General features: G+C 37.0%; 1 protein-coding gene across 3 annotated transcripts; it reads left to right on the forward strand.

Moving 5' to 3' along the window:
• The first annotated feature begins 747 nt into the window (after window positions 1–747).
• On the forward strand, window positions 748–3,346 carry LOC104227349 (protein RGF1 INDUCIBLE TRANSCRIPTION FACTOR 1-like). 3 transcript variants are annotated; one of them, XM_009779575.2, is made up of 4 exons: window positions 748–1,324; window positions 1,664–1,882; window positions 2,493–2,575; window positions 2,807–3,346. In XM_009779575.2, the coding sequence occupies exons 1-3, from the start codon at window positions 1,145–1,147 to the stop codon at window positions 2,532–2,534; spliced, it is 441 nt and encodes a 146-aa protein (XP_009777877.1). In that variant the 5' UTR covers window positions 748–1,144; the 3' UTR covers window positions 2,535–2,575; window positions 2,807–3,346. The 3 variants fall into 3 exon arrangements, with proteins under 3 accessions (XP_009777877.1, XP_070021561.1, XP_009777876.1); XM_070165460.1 differs by having other exon boundaries at window positions 750–1,324; window positions 2,814–2,950; XM_009779574.2 differs by lacking the exon at window positions 2,493–2,575 and having other exon boundaries at window positions 752–1,324.
• Window positions 3,347–15,168: the final 11,822 nt, after the last annotated feature.

The raw sequence follows: 15,168 nt of genomic DNA on the forward strand, positions 1-15,168 counted from the left end.
TTATAAATAATAAACTAAAATAAAATTTCTATCGAATCCAAACCATGTCACCACATTTTTTCCTTTTGAAAATTTGACATTCATACTGCCAAAAATTATGAATTAAAGAAGCCATTCTCAAGAAACTCTAATAACCTATTTGGCCAAACATTGAAAATCAGCTTATTTTGAGAAATGATTGTCTCAAAAGTATTTTTGGTAGAATCAGTTTGTGTTTAACTAATTAATTTTAAAAACATTTCCAACCAGCAATTATTATTTGACCAAAATTTTAAAAAGTATTCCTAAGTGTATTTCTCTCAAAAGTATTTTTCAAAAAAGTACTTTTATGAAAAAGTTATTTTTTTTGCTTCTCCAAAACTACTTCTGCTTCTCCTCAAATTTTTTTCTTCCAAAAGCTTGGCCCAATATTTTAACTTTTAAAAAAAAATTAAAAAAAGTGCTTCTCCGTTTTGGAGAAGCCTCGCCAAACTATAAATTTTATCGACCGAAATGGTAAATATTTAGAAAATAAAGGGTATTTATGGAACTTTAAAAAGCTCATTATACTCAATTCTCATATCGACGTAATTTACAACAAGAAACCATATCGTGGGACCCACATCAAACCTCCATTGAGACAATGACACGTAAGAAGCTGCATAAAAACAACAACAACGACGTCGTTTAGTGACCAGCTGTTTTAGCTTAGACGTAGCTTAATAGCCGACCTTTCTGCCTACATAGAGACGCAAAGAACATCCAAAGTAACGTAAGCGCCAAACCCATACCCTTTTTCTCTTTCCTTTTTCCCCCATAATCTAACGGCTGAAATCTAGCCTCAGCCACCACATTCTTTATCAGCCGTTTGATTTACTTGTATATTAGTTAAATGCTTTTGTAGTTGAATTCTAAGTTGCTGTTTGTTTAGGTTAGGCCTTCCTTCTTCCTTTTCCAACCCCACTTCCTCAATTCTCTCCCCCCCCCCCCCTAATTCTTCTCTGGATTCTTCACCATCATTACAAGAATCCAAGAATCCCTTTGTCCAACTTATTCACATTACATTGTTTCTTGATTCTTTCGCCGTGTGAATAAGGTCTTAGTCTGGAGTATTTTGAGCGGGTCATCGCTAGTCGGAAGTTTAGACGGATTACAAGTCTTTCTCATGACAATGCTGGTTCCTCCATGGCTAGAACCTTTATTAAACACTGCTTTTTTCTCTATCTGCCGGACGCACGGTGACGCTGCGCGAAGTGAATGTAATATGTACTGCTTAGACTGCAATGACAATGCGTTTTGCTTCTATTGTCGCTCCTCCAAACACAAAGACCATCAAGTCATTCAGGTAATTTTGTTTGATTCCCTTTGCAACATTCTTTTTTTCCCCTCCAAGCATTCGAGGTCTAAAACACCATCCTGATTAATCTGAATTCGCGCAATATAAAGTCCATTATATAGTAGTAGCATTAGTAGTAAATTTTTGGTATCTTAAATGTTGACATTATGAATATCATTATGATCATGTCTTGATTCTTGTAATGTATCTTTTCTTACATGGTAAGTATCCTTTTTGTTTCAATTTTTTAGAAAAAAAGTTAGGTATGTGGTTTGGACATTATTTTTCCACAAAATGCGGTTGAAATTAATTAGTAATGTGTATTTTTTTCCCCTTTTCTTGAAATAGATAAGGAGATCTTCATATCATGATGTGGTAAGGGTTTCAGAGATTCAGAAGGTATTGGATATAAGTGGAGTGCAGACATATGTAATTAACAGTGCGAGGGTTTTGTTCCTAAATGAAAGGCCACAACCAAAGAGTACTGGCAAAGCAAGTTCTCACGTTTGTGAAATATGCGGGAGAAGCCTTTTGGACACTTTCCGTTTCTGTTCTCTCGGATGTAAGGTAAATTATTTACTTATTTTCTCCCCATTTATATTAATCTTGTTTTCCTACATTTTTCTTATTCAGTATTACTTCATTATGTTAGTCGAAGGGTAGCTTTGGAGCAACGGTAAAGTTGTCTCCATGTGACCTGTAGGTTACGGTTTGAGCCGTGAAAGCAGCCACTAATGCTTGCATTAGGGTATGTTATTTACATCACATCCTTTAGGGTGCGGTCCTTCCCAGGATATCTTATGCACCGGACTACCTTGTTAGCTAGCTATCTTAGCCATGCCATAGCATCGTTCATACATCATGATTCATGACCATGTCCCACTCTTCTTCATATTTCACATCTTGATCACCATCATTGATTGTAACTCCCTACCAAAGAATCATCTCCTATCATATCATATGCTAACAACTCAAAAATCGTGGATTGGCATTTTATTATACACATGTACATAGAGATAGGGTGGAGCTATTTTTTATTAAATGAGGTTGAATTGAATCCGTCTCGCCGAGAAACATTGTATAAATAATTTATTCGTACATATATAAATTGTTGAATCTTCTTTACATAAGAAAAATTTATAATATAGTAATAAAATTTATTTAATAATTATTTCAGGTCACGGGTTCAAATCTTGCATCTTCTGAATCCCCTAATTAAATTTGTGACTCCCCATAGTAGCCACATTGGGATCTAAGAAGGTATAAATGTATATAGATATATAATACCCATGCCATCTTTTTCATGAATATAAGCGGCCTAACTTTTGATGCTATTATTGCAATTTCTTTTTTGGGCACACAAGGTATACACTATATGTTGATTCATCACCATCATAGGCCAGTTAATTTTCCCATTTAATTAAGTTATGAATTATGCTTTGAAAGATGAGTTACATTTTTGGACTATATCAAATTTTTTTAATGACTTAGCTTGTAGGAATAAAGAGGAATGGAAATGCAAGCTTTATCTTAGATTCCAAGAATGAAGTAGCATTGCAAAGAGGTGAAGGGATATCATCAAGAGAAGGAAGAGTGATTCCATCATCAAAAAAGGAAGAATTATTTGGAGATCAATTGCGTGAAGGCTCACAACATGACATATACCCAACCACCCCACCTCCGCCACCTTCAAATTCTAGAAGAAGAAAAGGCATTCCCCATAGAGCTCCGCTCGGCTCTTAACAGATACGGATACAACAATAATAACTATATCTCAATCTCAAAAATATTTATTTTAATATCCTTTAAAAAACTATTTTATACAAGTCATTATTGTAGGTCACATAGGGGAGGGGGGTTGTAAAGTTTGATGAAGTTTCCTTTTGAGGATGTTGTGGGGTCTTGAATCAATCAAAAAGTACAAAATTCTCATGAGGGAGAGAGCAATAATGCACAATTTGTTTATTTAGGAAGTTGGAAGATGTACATTGTAATTAATTAAGAAATTAAAAGGCAAAGTGTTTGTTGGAATTCGTTTTATATATAGTTTTCATTGGCCTACCAACCCATATGGGCCGTTTACATAAAGGAACAACCTTTTCCTTTGTTTAATACATGCAAATGGTGGCAAATCAACTTTCTATCATTTTACTTAGTTTGGTGTTTGGATATTCTGCTCAATGAATTTTTTGGTTTTTTCTTTTCTTTTCTTTTGGTCATTTGCCTTTTGGTTGTTACCTTTGAAAGCTATATTTTGAGCTTAGAGCTTTTTCTAATATTTAAGCAGTTGGATTGTCATTTAGACAAACAACTACAAAAGGGTGATGGATTTTACAATGTGATGTGATGATCCCATCCAATAATGTATAAACAGTTGGTTTGGTTGGTATTGAATTTACTAATTTCTTTCCTTTTTTTTTTTTGGTAATAATAATGATTTGAAGTTGACACTTACACAATATATAGAAAAGATTCAAATTGATTGTCAGGTAAGGTAGAGAAGCATCTTGCATCTTTTGCTAGTTAACCCCCCCCCCCCCCCCCAAAAAAAATAGTTCATTTCACAAAATATTCGGCGTATACGTAGGGTCTGGAGAAGGGACGCACCCTAAGTGGTGTGATGTAGACAACTTACTCTAATATAAGTATTAGTGACTGCATTCACGGCTCAAATATGTGACCTATAAATCACACAGAGACAATTTTACTGTTGCCGAAAGCCCCTTCGTCTTGCTAGTTAACAAAAAGAAGAAAAAAGAAGTTTTAAGGATTCTACTACATAACGTAAATGTCCGTCGGAATTCATTTTAATAGAAATACACATGAGATAAGTACAATTGTAGGAAACACTTCCTTTTAATTCAAGGTAGTTGTACGTACTTTGTGCTTCTTATTTCTGTATTTTTTTGACTTGGAAATATGGAGGTTCAGTTGGGATTGAGCCATTAGGGTTAGGGAGAAGCTAATATTTCTTTGGAGCAAAGGTGAATTCAGAATTTAATTTTTCTGAGTTCACAATGTCGCTGAATTATTGATTATTTGAGTTATTGGGTTCAAATATAAAATAGATTTCATAACACATATGCAGCGAAAGAGCAAAAGTAGGGAGCTGTCACTGGTATATAGGCCCATTTCAACATCAAATATCATTTTAATAATTCAATTTCTGAAATTTAGTATTTGCAGATATTGGTTTGAATACCGGTATGTGCAAATATTTAACTTCAATGTTTAAAATACTGACGAAATATTAAAATAATGGGTTGAACAGTATTTCAAGTGAAATAATAATTTTCACTTGCGAGTTTCATAAAATTTACTTTCAAGTAAAGTTCATCTTTAGACACAATTTTGTTTTGTTAAATATTTTCTTCGACTTTAACCTCAAATACTCTTTTGTTTTTCTCAATTTCAACCAAATATTGTCCAAGCGCCTTATACGTATATCTTAATAAGCCCTCTTCATCTTACGTGAAGGAACCCTGCCAGAAAAAAATTATGGAGAAAATAGACAACTAATACGAGGGATGGCAGCCTCCGTTAGAAATATATCTCGTTTTGATGATCAACTGATTAATTAATTCATAAAATTAGATCATAAGCTGATGAATTTGTCGTTTAGAAAGATGATGTTTAGAGATTTAAAGTTAGCATAAGTAAGAAGACATCAGAGCGAAACCTGTAAGAAAACTTGTAAAAGAAATTGTAAAAGAAAAATAAAAAGCTTAAAGGAATTGAAATCGGAATGCAGAACACTTGATTAATGGCCAAAATCATATGTGGCCCTAAACTTGTTTGAATTTCCTCTAAGAGCCCGTTTGGCCCTGCCAAATACTTTTTTTTAAAAAAAAGTTTGTATTTGGCCGGAGTGAAAAAATGGAATGCCTCATTTTAATTTCTAAAACTAGAGTTATGCTTGAAATCTGGGAGATGATACCGCTCACTCTTATACGATCCTAAATAACCCATCGTTGTTGGCTAGCCTAAATCAACTATGTGAGCACGTAATGTTTAGGAAATATTCCAACATAATAAATTTTTAGGAATATCTATATTTTATTTTTTTTGTTTTGTGCATTTTTAGCAGCATTTTAAATCATAAAATGACAAAAATATTTTATAATTTACTCTTTGCATTGTTAGATCTTAATTACATGTTAATTGCGTTTATAAAATACTAAAACAAAAAATACATTAGCCGTTTTGTATGTTAACTGTTTTAGGTCTAAATTAGTTAATATCAATCATTTAGTTAATTAATTAATTAGGAAATTAAGTAATTAGGCTAACTTTACAAAAATTAGTTCTATTAAACAAGTGGTCAATTTTGGGATTAAAACAAAGAAGAAAGGAGAAGCCGACTGTTAGCTTGGTTATTTCGAATTGGGTCACGTTTTAGGTGGGCCGGTTATTTTAATGCGGTCCACGCCCGTCTAAACCCGATCCATACCCGGTCTATTTCCTTTTAACAACCAAACGACGGTGTTTTAGTATTAGTTAATCCTCACCCTTTCATTTCTCTTGATCGAACGACTGAGAACTAGCCATCCTTTCCCTTATAACTGTCCGAAACAGCCCCTACCTCTCCACCCCCCCCAAAGACCTCTCAAATTGTCTCCCTCACCCTCTCTCTCTCTCTTACTCCACCTTTCGCCGCCACCGAAAATCGCCCACGGCAGCGGCCACCTCGAATCAACCCCAAACTATCACCAAATACTCCCCATCTCTTCCTCATGCCTCCCATGCTTTCAATTCCCCTAGAAAACCACCCAAACTCCACGTCTAGTAGATCTAGGAAATTCCAAAACTCTAATATGTCCTTGTAACGACCCAACAGATCATTTTAAGCAATTGCACTATGTTCAACTATTTAAAGTCTTGAGTAGCTTCGTATAATGCATACGACCTATGTGAATCGTCAGTTTTGGTTCTCGGGTTAATCGGAATTGATTTGGGAGAAAGATTCTCAACTAGGAAGCTTTAAGTTAGAAGAATTGACCAAGTTTGACTTTTGAGTATTTGACCTCGGATCGGAGTTTTGATGGTTCCGCTAGGTCCAGTAGTGATTTTGGACTTGAGCGTATGCCCGAATTTCCATTTGGATATTTTTAGAAGGTTTCAGCACTAATTGGCGAAAGTTGGAAATTTAAAAGTTTGGAATGTTCATAAGTTTGATCAGGAGTTGATTTTGATGATATCGAATTTGGATTATGGTTCCGGGAATTGGGATAGCTTTATTATGTCATTTATGACTTGTGTGTAAAATTTGAGGTTATTCCGAGTTGATTTGATATGGTTCAGCATGAGTTTTGGAAGTTAAAGTTCAAAAGCTCATTAAATTCGATTTGAGGAGTGATTCGTGGTTTTGATGTTGTTATGAGTGATTTGAGGCCTCGAGTAAGTCTGTGTTATATTATAGGACTTGTTGGTATGTTCGGACGGGGTTTCGAGGGGCTCAGGTGAGTTTCTGATAGATTTGGGTTACGTTGCGCTCGTTTTTTATGGTTCGACGTCGTTTCTTCAAGCATAAACGGTACCACATTAAGCAAATGACCTTCAATTTCTGTTTTGATTGAAGCATTAGATCCATATCGTAATTTTGGAATCATATCAACTGAAATATATTAAGTTTCAACATCGTATGAGGAATTTATAGTCATTTTACTAAGAATTGGGTTGCCATATTTTTTCCAGATTAATTATGAAATTGTAATTGAATTCGTATTTAAAAATCTATGTTGTTTTCAAACATTGAAACCAACATATCTCCTTTATTATAATGTCAAATGGAGTGATTCAAAAGCCTAAACTGACTAGAATTTTACAAAAAATTCATTCGAGGCATCAAAAGCGAGTTTCGGGATTGTTTGGCATGAGAAATAAGGCAGAACAACTGGGCAGAAACATATAATATCGAGGGTTTATTCATTTGGTCATATTTTGAATTGGGAATCTCGGATTTGGGCGATTTTGGAGGCGTTTTTACCACATGGATTGGAGTAAGTGTTCTATACTTGATTTTGGTTATATTTTATGAATCCATTTTCGTTTTTGGCTTTTGATTGATGATTACAAAGTGAAATTTGTGAGTTTTTGTCTAAAATTTTATAAAGTGAATTTTTGAGTTTTGAACATCAAGTCAGAGTTGGATTTGAGTGAAACTAGTATGGTTGGATTCGTAATTGAATGGGTTGTTGGATTTTGTGAGTTTCGTCAGATTCCGAGGTGCGAACTCGGGTTTGACCTTTATGTTGACTTTGGGCTTTTGATTAAAGATTCCACCCTTATCGATTGAGTTTATTTCCTTTGGCATTATTTGATGATCTTGAATTGCTTTTGACTAATTTTGAGCCGTTCGGCGGTCGGTACGCGCGGAATAGCATTTTTAGAGTATTGTTTAGCTTGCTCGGTATTGGATTTGGCTTGTTCAAGGTAAGTAACACTTCTAAACTTGGTGCTGAGGGTATGAACCCCTGAATATACGTGTTATATATTTGGTGTTGAGGTGTCGCACATGCTAGGTGACGGGTGTGTAGGCATGCACCGTGTGAGTTATGACTCAATTGACTTTTTGGCAGTGTGTAGTTACCTAATCTCATTTGTATCCATGAAATTTCTACGTGCTAGCGTAATTGAGCTTTGATCCATGTTAGAAACCTTGTTTAGGCTATATGTTTATTCTGTTGGGACTCACTGAGGTCATTTCTACTAGTGAGTTCTTTGCTTAAATCGCATCTACATACTCGGTCATATTCATTCTTTTGCATATCATACCGCAGTCTCTGTTATCATTTGTTATCACATCATGTTATCATTGTTGGACTTTTTGTCATGAGATTTGTGAGACCAAGAGACTGGAGAGATTGATGACTGAGTCGGGGCCTGAATGCCGGATTGTGAGTGATATTTATGGGATCAGGCTATACGCCGCAACAAGTCTTATATTCATAATGGGATCAAGCTGCACACCGCAACGTGTATTAGTGATTTATATGTGGATTGGGTTGCATGCCGCAATAGGCCTTATAGCTATATGTGGATCGGGTTGCACGTTACAACAAACCATATGGCTATATGTGGATCGAGTTGCACGTCGCAACAGGCCTTATGGCTATATGTGGATCGGGCTGCACGCCGCAGTTAATTACTTTTGATGGGATCAGGCTGCATGCCGCAACAGGCACCGTACAGTGCCGAGTGACTGAGTGTGCCGAGAGATTGAGCATGATAAGTGGGAGAGCGAGACAGTGAGGTTGAGCACTCTGAGAGTGTGAGTACATGAGTTCATCAGTGTAATGCATTGCATTGACATGTGTACTTGACATACAGGCATAGAGATGTATTTCCTCATGCTATACAGTATTGTGACATTCATGACTTCACATGCACATTGACATGTAGGCAAAGAGATGTACTTTCCTCATGCAATCTGAGATTGAAATATTTTATCCGTTGTTGAAAGTTTTTGGAAAAAATCACAGTTTTCTGATATACTCACATTTTGGTGAATTCGGTGAAAGATTTGGATTTACTATTGTACTTGAGAAGAATGCCTATTTTTCCGAAATTGTGGCCGAATTGAGGACCATATCTTTGAGTTGTTTCTTGTATTACTTTTATTATATTGTTATGAGTTGTTCTTGCTCATTAGTGTTGGACGCTGACTGATTGTCGAAGCTTATCATTGCTTTCAACCTAAAGTTAGGTCTGTTACTTATTGAATACATGGGGTCGGTTGTACTCATACTACACTTCTGCACCTTGCGTACAAATTTTGGATGTTGATTGTTGCTGTGTATGGCGGGAGCTGGCATTGAAGATGTACCTACATTCCGGTCATAGCTGCCTCTTATTCTTGGTAGCTTTAAAATTATTAATATGTTCATGTATATTTCAAACAGATGATGTATTTATTTCATACCAGCTTTGTAAACTCTAAATCTTAAAAGCTCTTGATTTGCACTACCAGTCCTTGGAATTTTGTATGAAAGCTCAGTTATTTCATCATTTATTTTCTCAATTAAATATCATTTGAATAGGATTGTTACTAATTGACTTACCTAGCAGGTTGAGTTAGGTGTTATCACGACTAGTCGGATTTTGGGTCGTGACAGTCCCCTTTTGATTTTTTCTCAATTTTTGGTTTTTCTCGAGTTGTAACTTACATTAATCGACTCCTCTCGATGAGAGCTAGTGATTGATGTTGATTTTCCACCATTACACGACTGCCGGAGATTAGTCAACCGCCATTGACCACCACAGACCCACTCAGCTTTGCCGTCTTGTTTTTCATCCAGCTTGCGGGAAATAGTGTTCCATGCATCACATGATAGGTTTCAAAGCCTGAACCTATGGTCGTGGAGAACTGACTCCTGCTGGCCGGAGTTTGTTTCTCCGACCTGAGTTCATTCAATAGGTAATCCCCTTTCCTTTTCTTCTTAGTTGATAATTCCTTTTCTTCTGTTTTGTTTTCGCCAAAGTATGCTACCTTGTTTTGTGTTCTCTACATTGATTAGCACGCTTTATATTAATTAGATTAATGATTCTGTATTTGCATGCTTAATTATTTTGGATTTATTTCTAATTATGTGTTTAATCTTGTTAGTTCTCGTTAATCACAGTAGTACTTTAATCAATCAGTAAAATTGGTTAGTTGATTTTCTTGGATTGAGTAGAACAAAGGATACGTTAGGTTTCAAGCCCAGTTTAATTAGGCCTGGTATTTTCACATGGATTTATTTTAGGCCCATAATTTTAGAGATTTGATCAGGTAAAACTTTAAACTAGAGGTAAAACAGAAGAGTAAAGGGAGAGGGGTAAAAAAAAGAAGTTCTAGAAGAGGAGACAAGGACTAATGGGCAATAAAATAATAAAAATGGGTCAGGTATTTGGGGGAAATGAGTAAAAAATAGAAATTGGGAAGAGTAAAAGCAAAAAGGAAAACTGAAAGATGCATAAATCTGTTTCTATAAGACACAAGCACTCACACAATTAATTTGGACTTGTTGGTGTTATTGGTTGAGGCCCCGGGGGGCCTTGGGGGGTGATTCGGACCATGTTCGGCGCATTTCTGAACATTATGACTGCTGATATCCGGTGCTTCTAGTTTTCTTCTACGCGTTTGCGAAGGTGTTCCCATATTCGCGTAGAGGAGTTTGAGTTTTGCTGGAAAATTTTCCTTTCACGTTTGTGAAGAAGGTCTCGTGTTCGCGAAAGGCTCAGGTCTTGGTGCTACGCGATCGCGAACTAGTTAATGCATTTGCAAAGAGGAAGGGAGATGGGGTAAATGTCAAGCGTGGTCTACATGTTCGCGAGAGAGCTTCGCGTTCGCGAAGTGTCACGACCCAAAAACCGACCCGGTCGTGATGGCGCCTATCGTGAAACTAGGCTAGCCATTTATTTTCTCACTCCATTTTTCCATTTAAAACTTAAGAAAAATCATATTTTTAACAGAAATCCAATAAGATAAAAGTAGAAATCAAAATCCAGTGGAAAGAAATACAAGCCCGACCTCGGGTGTCACTAAGTCATGAGCCAAAACTGCTACAACTCTCCGAAATAACATGACCAACACGGTCTGAGAATATCCAACAATAAACTAAAGGAATATAGGAAAGAGAAGGCGGAATTGCGGTCGCCAAGCCGCTACCTCGTGATCTCCAAGGAAACGTCCACAATGATATGATCAGCAGCCGCTACCATGGCCCAAGATACCTGGATCTGCACATAAGGTGCAGGGAATAACGTGAGTACACCAACTCAGTAAGTAACAAGTCCAAACTATGGACTGACAGGTAGTGACGAACAAAACCTCAACAGGTAATCAAATAACTGTACGGAAAAATAGACATGCTTATAGTTCAAATAAAAGCTCAATAGTAAGTATTTACAATATGACCAGTACGGAGTAATAATCTCAGTAAAACTCTAAGTACCAATGCACAAATAGCATGATCAATGTTCCGCATGCCTCCACTCACAAGTTCTCAACCACTCGGTACTGTATATGGCCATCCGGCCCAGGGAAGATCCATCCCGGAATATATACATCATTGCCCGTAGTCGTCCAGTACCGAGGAAGACCATTCCAACCCTATGGAGAATATCCATCTCCAGATATCAATACTTCGGACAATATCCATGTCCAGGGAAGATCCATCCCTCAATATCATCATCTACGCTCACTGGGGTGTAAAGACTCTGGAGGGGCTTCTCTAAGCCCAAGCGCTATAACAAGCCAACGAAGGCAAGTTCAATATCTCATTGCGGCGTGCAGCCCGATCCCATACTATCACTCAATATCAGGCTCTCGGCCTCACTCAGTCATAACTCTCCAGTCTCATACACACGAGCTCAAAATGTCATAATACTATCCCGAACAATGATATGATATGTCCAATAGCAATAATTGAGACAAAGGCAGGATATAGTATGCATGCATAGGACTAAGTACAGAATATCAATAATGTTAATGATATGACAGCAAGAAACGACCTCTCAGGTCTCAACGGTATTGGCGTGAAGCCTTAACATGATAATTAGCATGATTTGCAGCTCATTAACTTAATCACATAAGTACTGTGAGCACATGATTTTTGTTTTCGCACGACAATCGCTCCAAAAAGAAATAAAAAAATATAATTGGCCCTGCTGTACAATTTCGGATTTCTGTGCGGCACCTTGTTGATTTATTTGTGACTTTGGCCCATTTTTATTTATTTACTTTATTAAAATGAAATTCAAAAAATATATGTGTCCTGCATAATTCAAACCGTAATCCGGTCGTTAAATAGAAAATCATGAATAGGCATTTTCGTCCGTTGATTTTATTTGGTTTGACTTTACCTGTTTTGAAATATTTTAGTGTGTGTGCAAATAATTGTATTGAGTGTGTATTTAATTTTAATTTGATTTTTTGGCTTAGTTTTGTTTTTAAAATAAATAAGAAAAAGGAAATAAATAAAAAAAAATAAAAAAAATAAAATAAAGAAAAGACCCCTTCCCTTCCGGACTTGGGCCAATTTTAACAAAATTGGCCCAAACGAACAGCCCAAAACCCAGGCCTGCCCGGTCCAGACCACCTGATGCCCAGAGAATCCAAACGACGTCGTTTTGGTACAGGTTGATCTGGGCCGTTGATCTCAGATTGATCAACGGCCTAGATCACATCCCCATACCCATGAACTAACCCGACCCGTCTTATCCAAACCGACCCCCAAACTCTGAATGAGAAACGACGCCGTTTCCTCATCAAAAGAAAGATCTGAGCCTTCCATCTCGCCTCATCCAATGGCTTAGATCAACCCCTTCCATCCATATATAAGCCCGTAACATACCCTGCCCCCCTATCCTAACCCCAGCCTCCGTCTTCAACCTCATTCCCCAATCAAACCCTAGAGCCGCCCTTGTATCCTTCACCATGGAAGCCGGCGGCACGGACGCCGGTGACCTCGCCCCTAACACCGTAGAACCCCCTTGACGTCCTGAACCCAAATCTATCAACCACACACCTCGAATCCTATCCCACCTTCTCGAATCTTCATTTGAAGATTCGAGTCGGAACCTAATCTACACCAATCTGCCCTAAATTCGTACCAGACACTCCCCAGACCCCCCTCGTGACCAAACCATACTTGGTTTGGTCCGAATCTGACCAGGGGAGTATGAATCCCGGATCTGAGTTTTGGAACTTTGTAGTTCTTCATCACAGGCCTATGTCCGTCCAAACCAAAGAGATTAAGGTCTAATGGACCTTAATCGAAGTGTTTCTCATTTGAGAAACACTTCGATTAAAGTCCATTCACCCTTAAGAAAGTCTGTCCAAGTCCGAGTCAAGGTTTTTTGATTTTTCAAGATTTGAGGTGAGTCTTGCTTGCTTTCTTTATTTCTGTTTGGTCCATGTGAGTGATTGAATGAATGTTCATGTTTTGTTTCAATTTGTATCTTTGAATTTTTACCAACTTTTGTTTGTCCACTTTGCTTGAACCACGGTGTTTGTTTGAACCCCTCCTATTCTGATAAAGCATGTGCATTGGTTGTGTTCCAAATTTGTATTGATTAACTGATTCCTCGAAGTATAATTTTGTTTAATCAGTATAAGTCAAGTCATGTGTCCCATACTTTAAATGTCTGATTTTTGGCTTCGATTGTGTATGTTAATGCTAATATAGTCGAGTCGACATGTGTCGTCAATTAGTTTCAACTGTCTGAGCAAAGTTAAATCGATTTGCTTCTATTGAACATTTGCCTGAATCAATTAAGAGCCAGTTTAGTTCACTTATAGCTGTTGGATTGTTTGTGTTTAGATTCTGAATTGGAAGGCATGTGCATTCGTGCACAGCATGTGCATTAATGCACCTCATGTGCTTTGTGCACAGCCTGTGGCCTGCATAAAGGCCTTTGTTAAGTTTTAAACAATTTGACAGCATATGCTGTCAGATACATTCCACTGCCCATACTTGGCTTTAGTTTAAAGAAGTATTTAAACCTTTTAAAAGTGAAATCTGCCAGGGAATGTTGATGGGGTTTAATACTTAATTAGCTAAAGTTGGAAATGGAAGGCACATGGGAAGGGTACTGTGATTTCTGAAAACAGGCTGTTTAAAAAGAGTAGGATAGAGGCTTATAAAAAGGAGGGATAGACATACAGAAAAGGGACGGGAAAAAAAAAACTTGGAGGGTTGTAAAAGAAAAAATACTGTGAGGGATTGAACCTGAGGAGAGCTGGAAATACATACAAATAGATACACATAGACAGAGAGAGTTGAGGGGAGAGAGGGGATACAACCAACAATCAGAAGCTTTTTCCTCCTATTATTACTGGGTTTCAGTTGTTAAACCTGTTTCAAATCAATTCTGATTCTTTGAAATTCCAGTTGTGTCTATTAGTCGAGTGTTTTCATTGGTTTACTACTGGTCTGGTCTGTTTGGATTTCTGTTTCTATTCCACTGGGTGTTGCTGCTATTTGGCTATTACTTTCTATTGGCCATATTTGCATCTCTGCACTCGAGCCTGTTTCTTGCTATTTGTTTTGCCTGCTGCTATTCTGCCCTGTTGCTGTTGGTGCTGTTACTGCTGCTGCATTTGTTCATTGTTACTCTACTGATTGCCCTTTTTCTTCAATTGCAAATATTCCCAGGTACACAACCTTTGAACCTTGTATTGTTGAAAGTTTGAAGTTGAAGCAGAAATAAAGGAATGAACGCCAGTTTATGTTATAGCATTGGTGTAAAAAGATAGTTCGAATGTTGGTTGGGCCTGTATTCTTACTGTGAACTGCAAATATTCTGTAGGAACTAGCATACATTTTGTTTAAGATGAACTGTTAGATAGCATGGCTCAATAGTAATGACAATATGACATGGACAGCATGTTTTGATTTAGTATACATTCAGTTCAAGTATAACACTTGTTTGATTTAGTATGACTGTATAACATAGAGTCATGGTAAGCATTGTATGTATTTTGCCTAGACCACTGAATTGACAAAACTGTGATACTGGGTCCGGGATAAATGTATCCCCAAACAAACTCCCATACAGTCACACTAAGAGTATGGCTATGAATGCCAGTTCTCTTGTCAGTTTATTCGTTCCAATACAGGTTCGATACTGGGTTTCGTTACAGATTTTTATTTCGAAATGATGTAATGATTGTTGAGAAAAACTGATAATCATTTTTGAGTTCAATTAGTAGTAATTTTTCCTAATAAAACAGCCGATTTCTTTATCAATTTCGAATAGGTTAGAGTGTTAAGAATAGAACTTGGAGGTCGTTAAAACATAACTCAATATATGTTGTTAGTTTGTTTGCAATCTCACTTAGCGAATTAATAAGCATATTCACTTGTTGA

Source organism: Nicotiana sylvestris, chromosome 12 (genome assembly GCF_000393655.2).
Source record: "Nicotiana sylvestris chromosome 12, ASM39365v2, whole genome shotgun sequence".
NCBI lineage: Eukaryota > Viridiplantae > Streptophyta > Magnoliopsida > Solanales > Solanaceae > Nicotiana > Nicotiana sylvestris.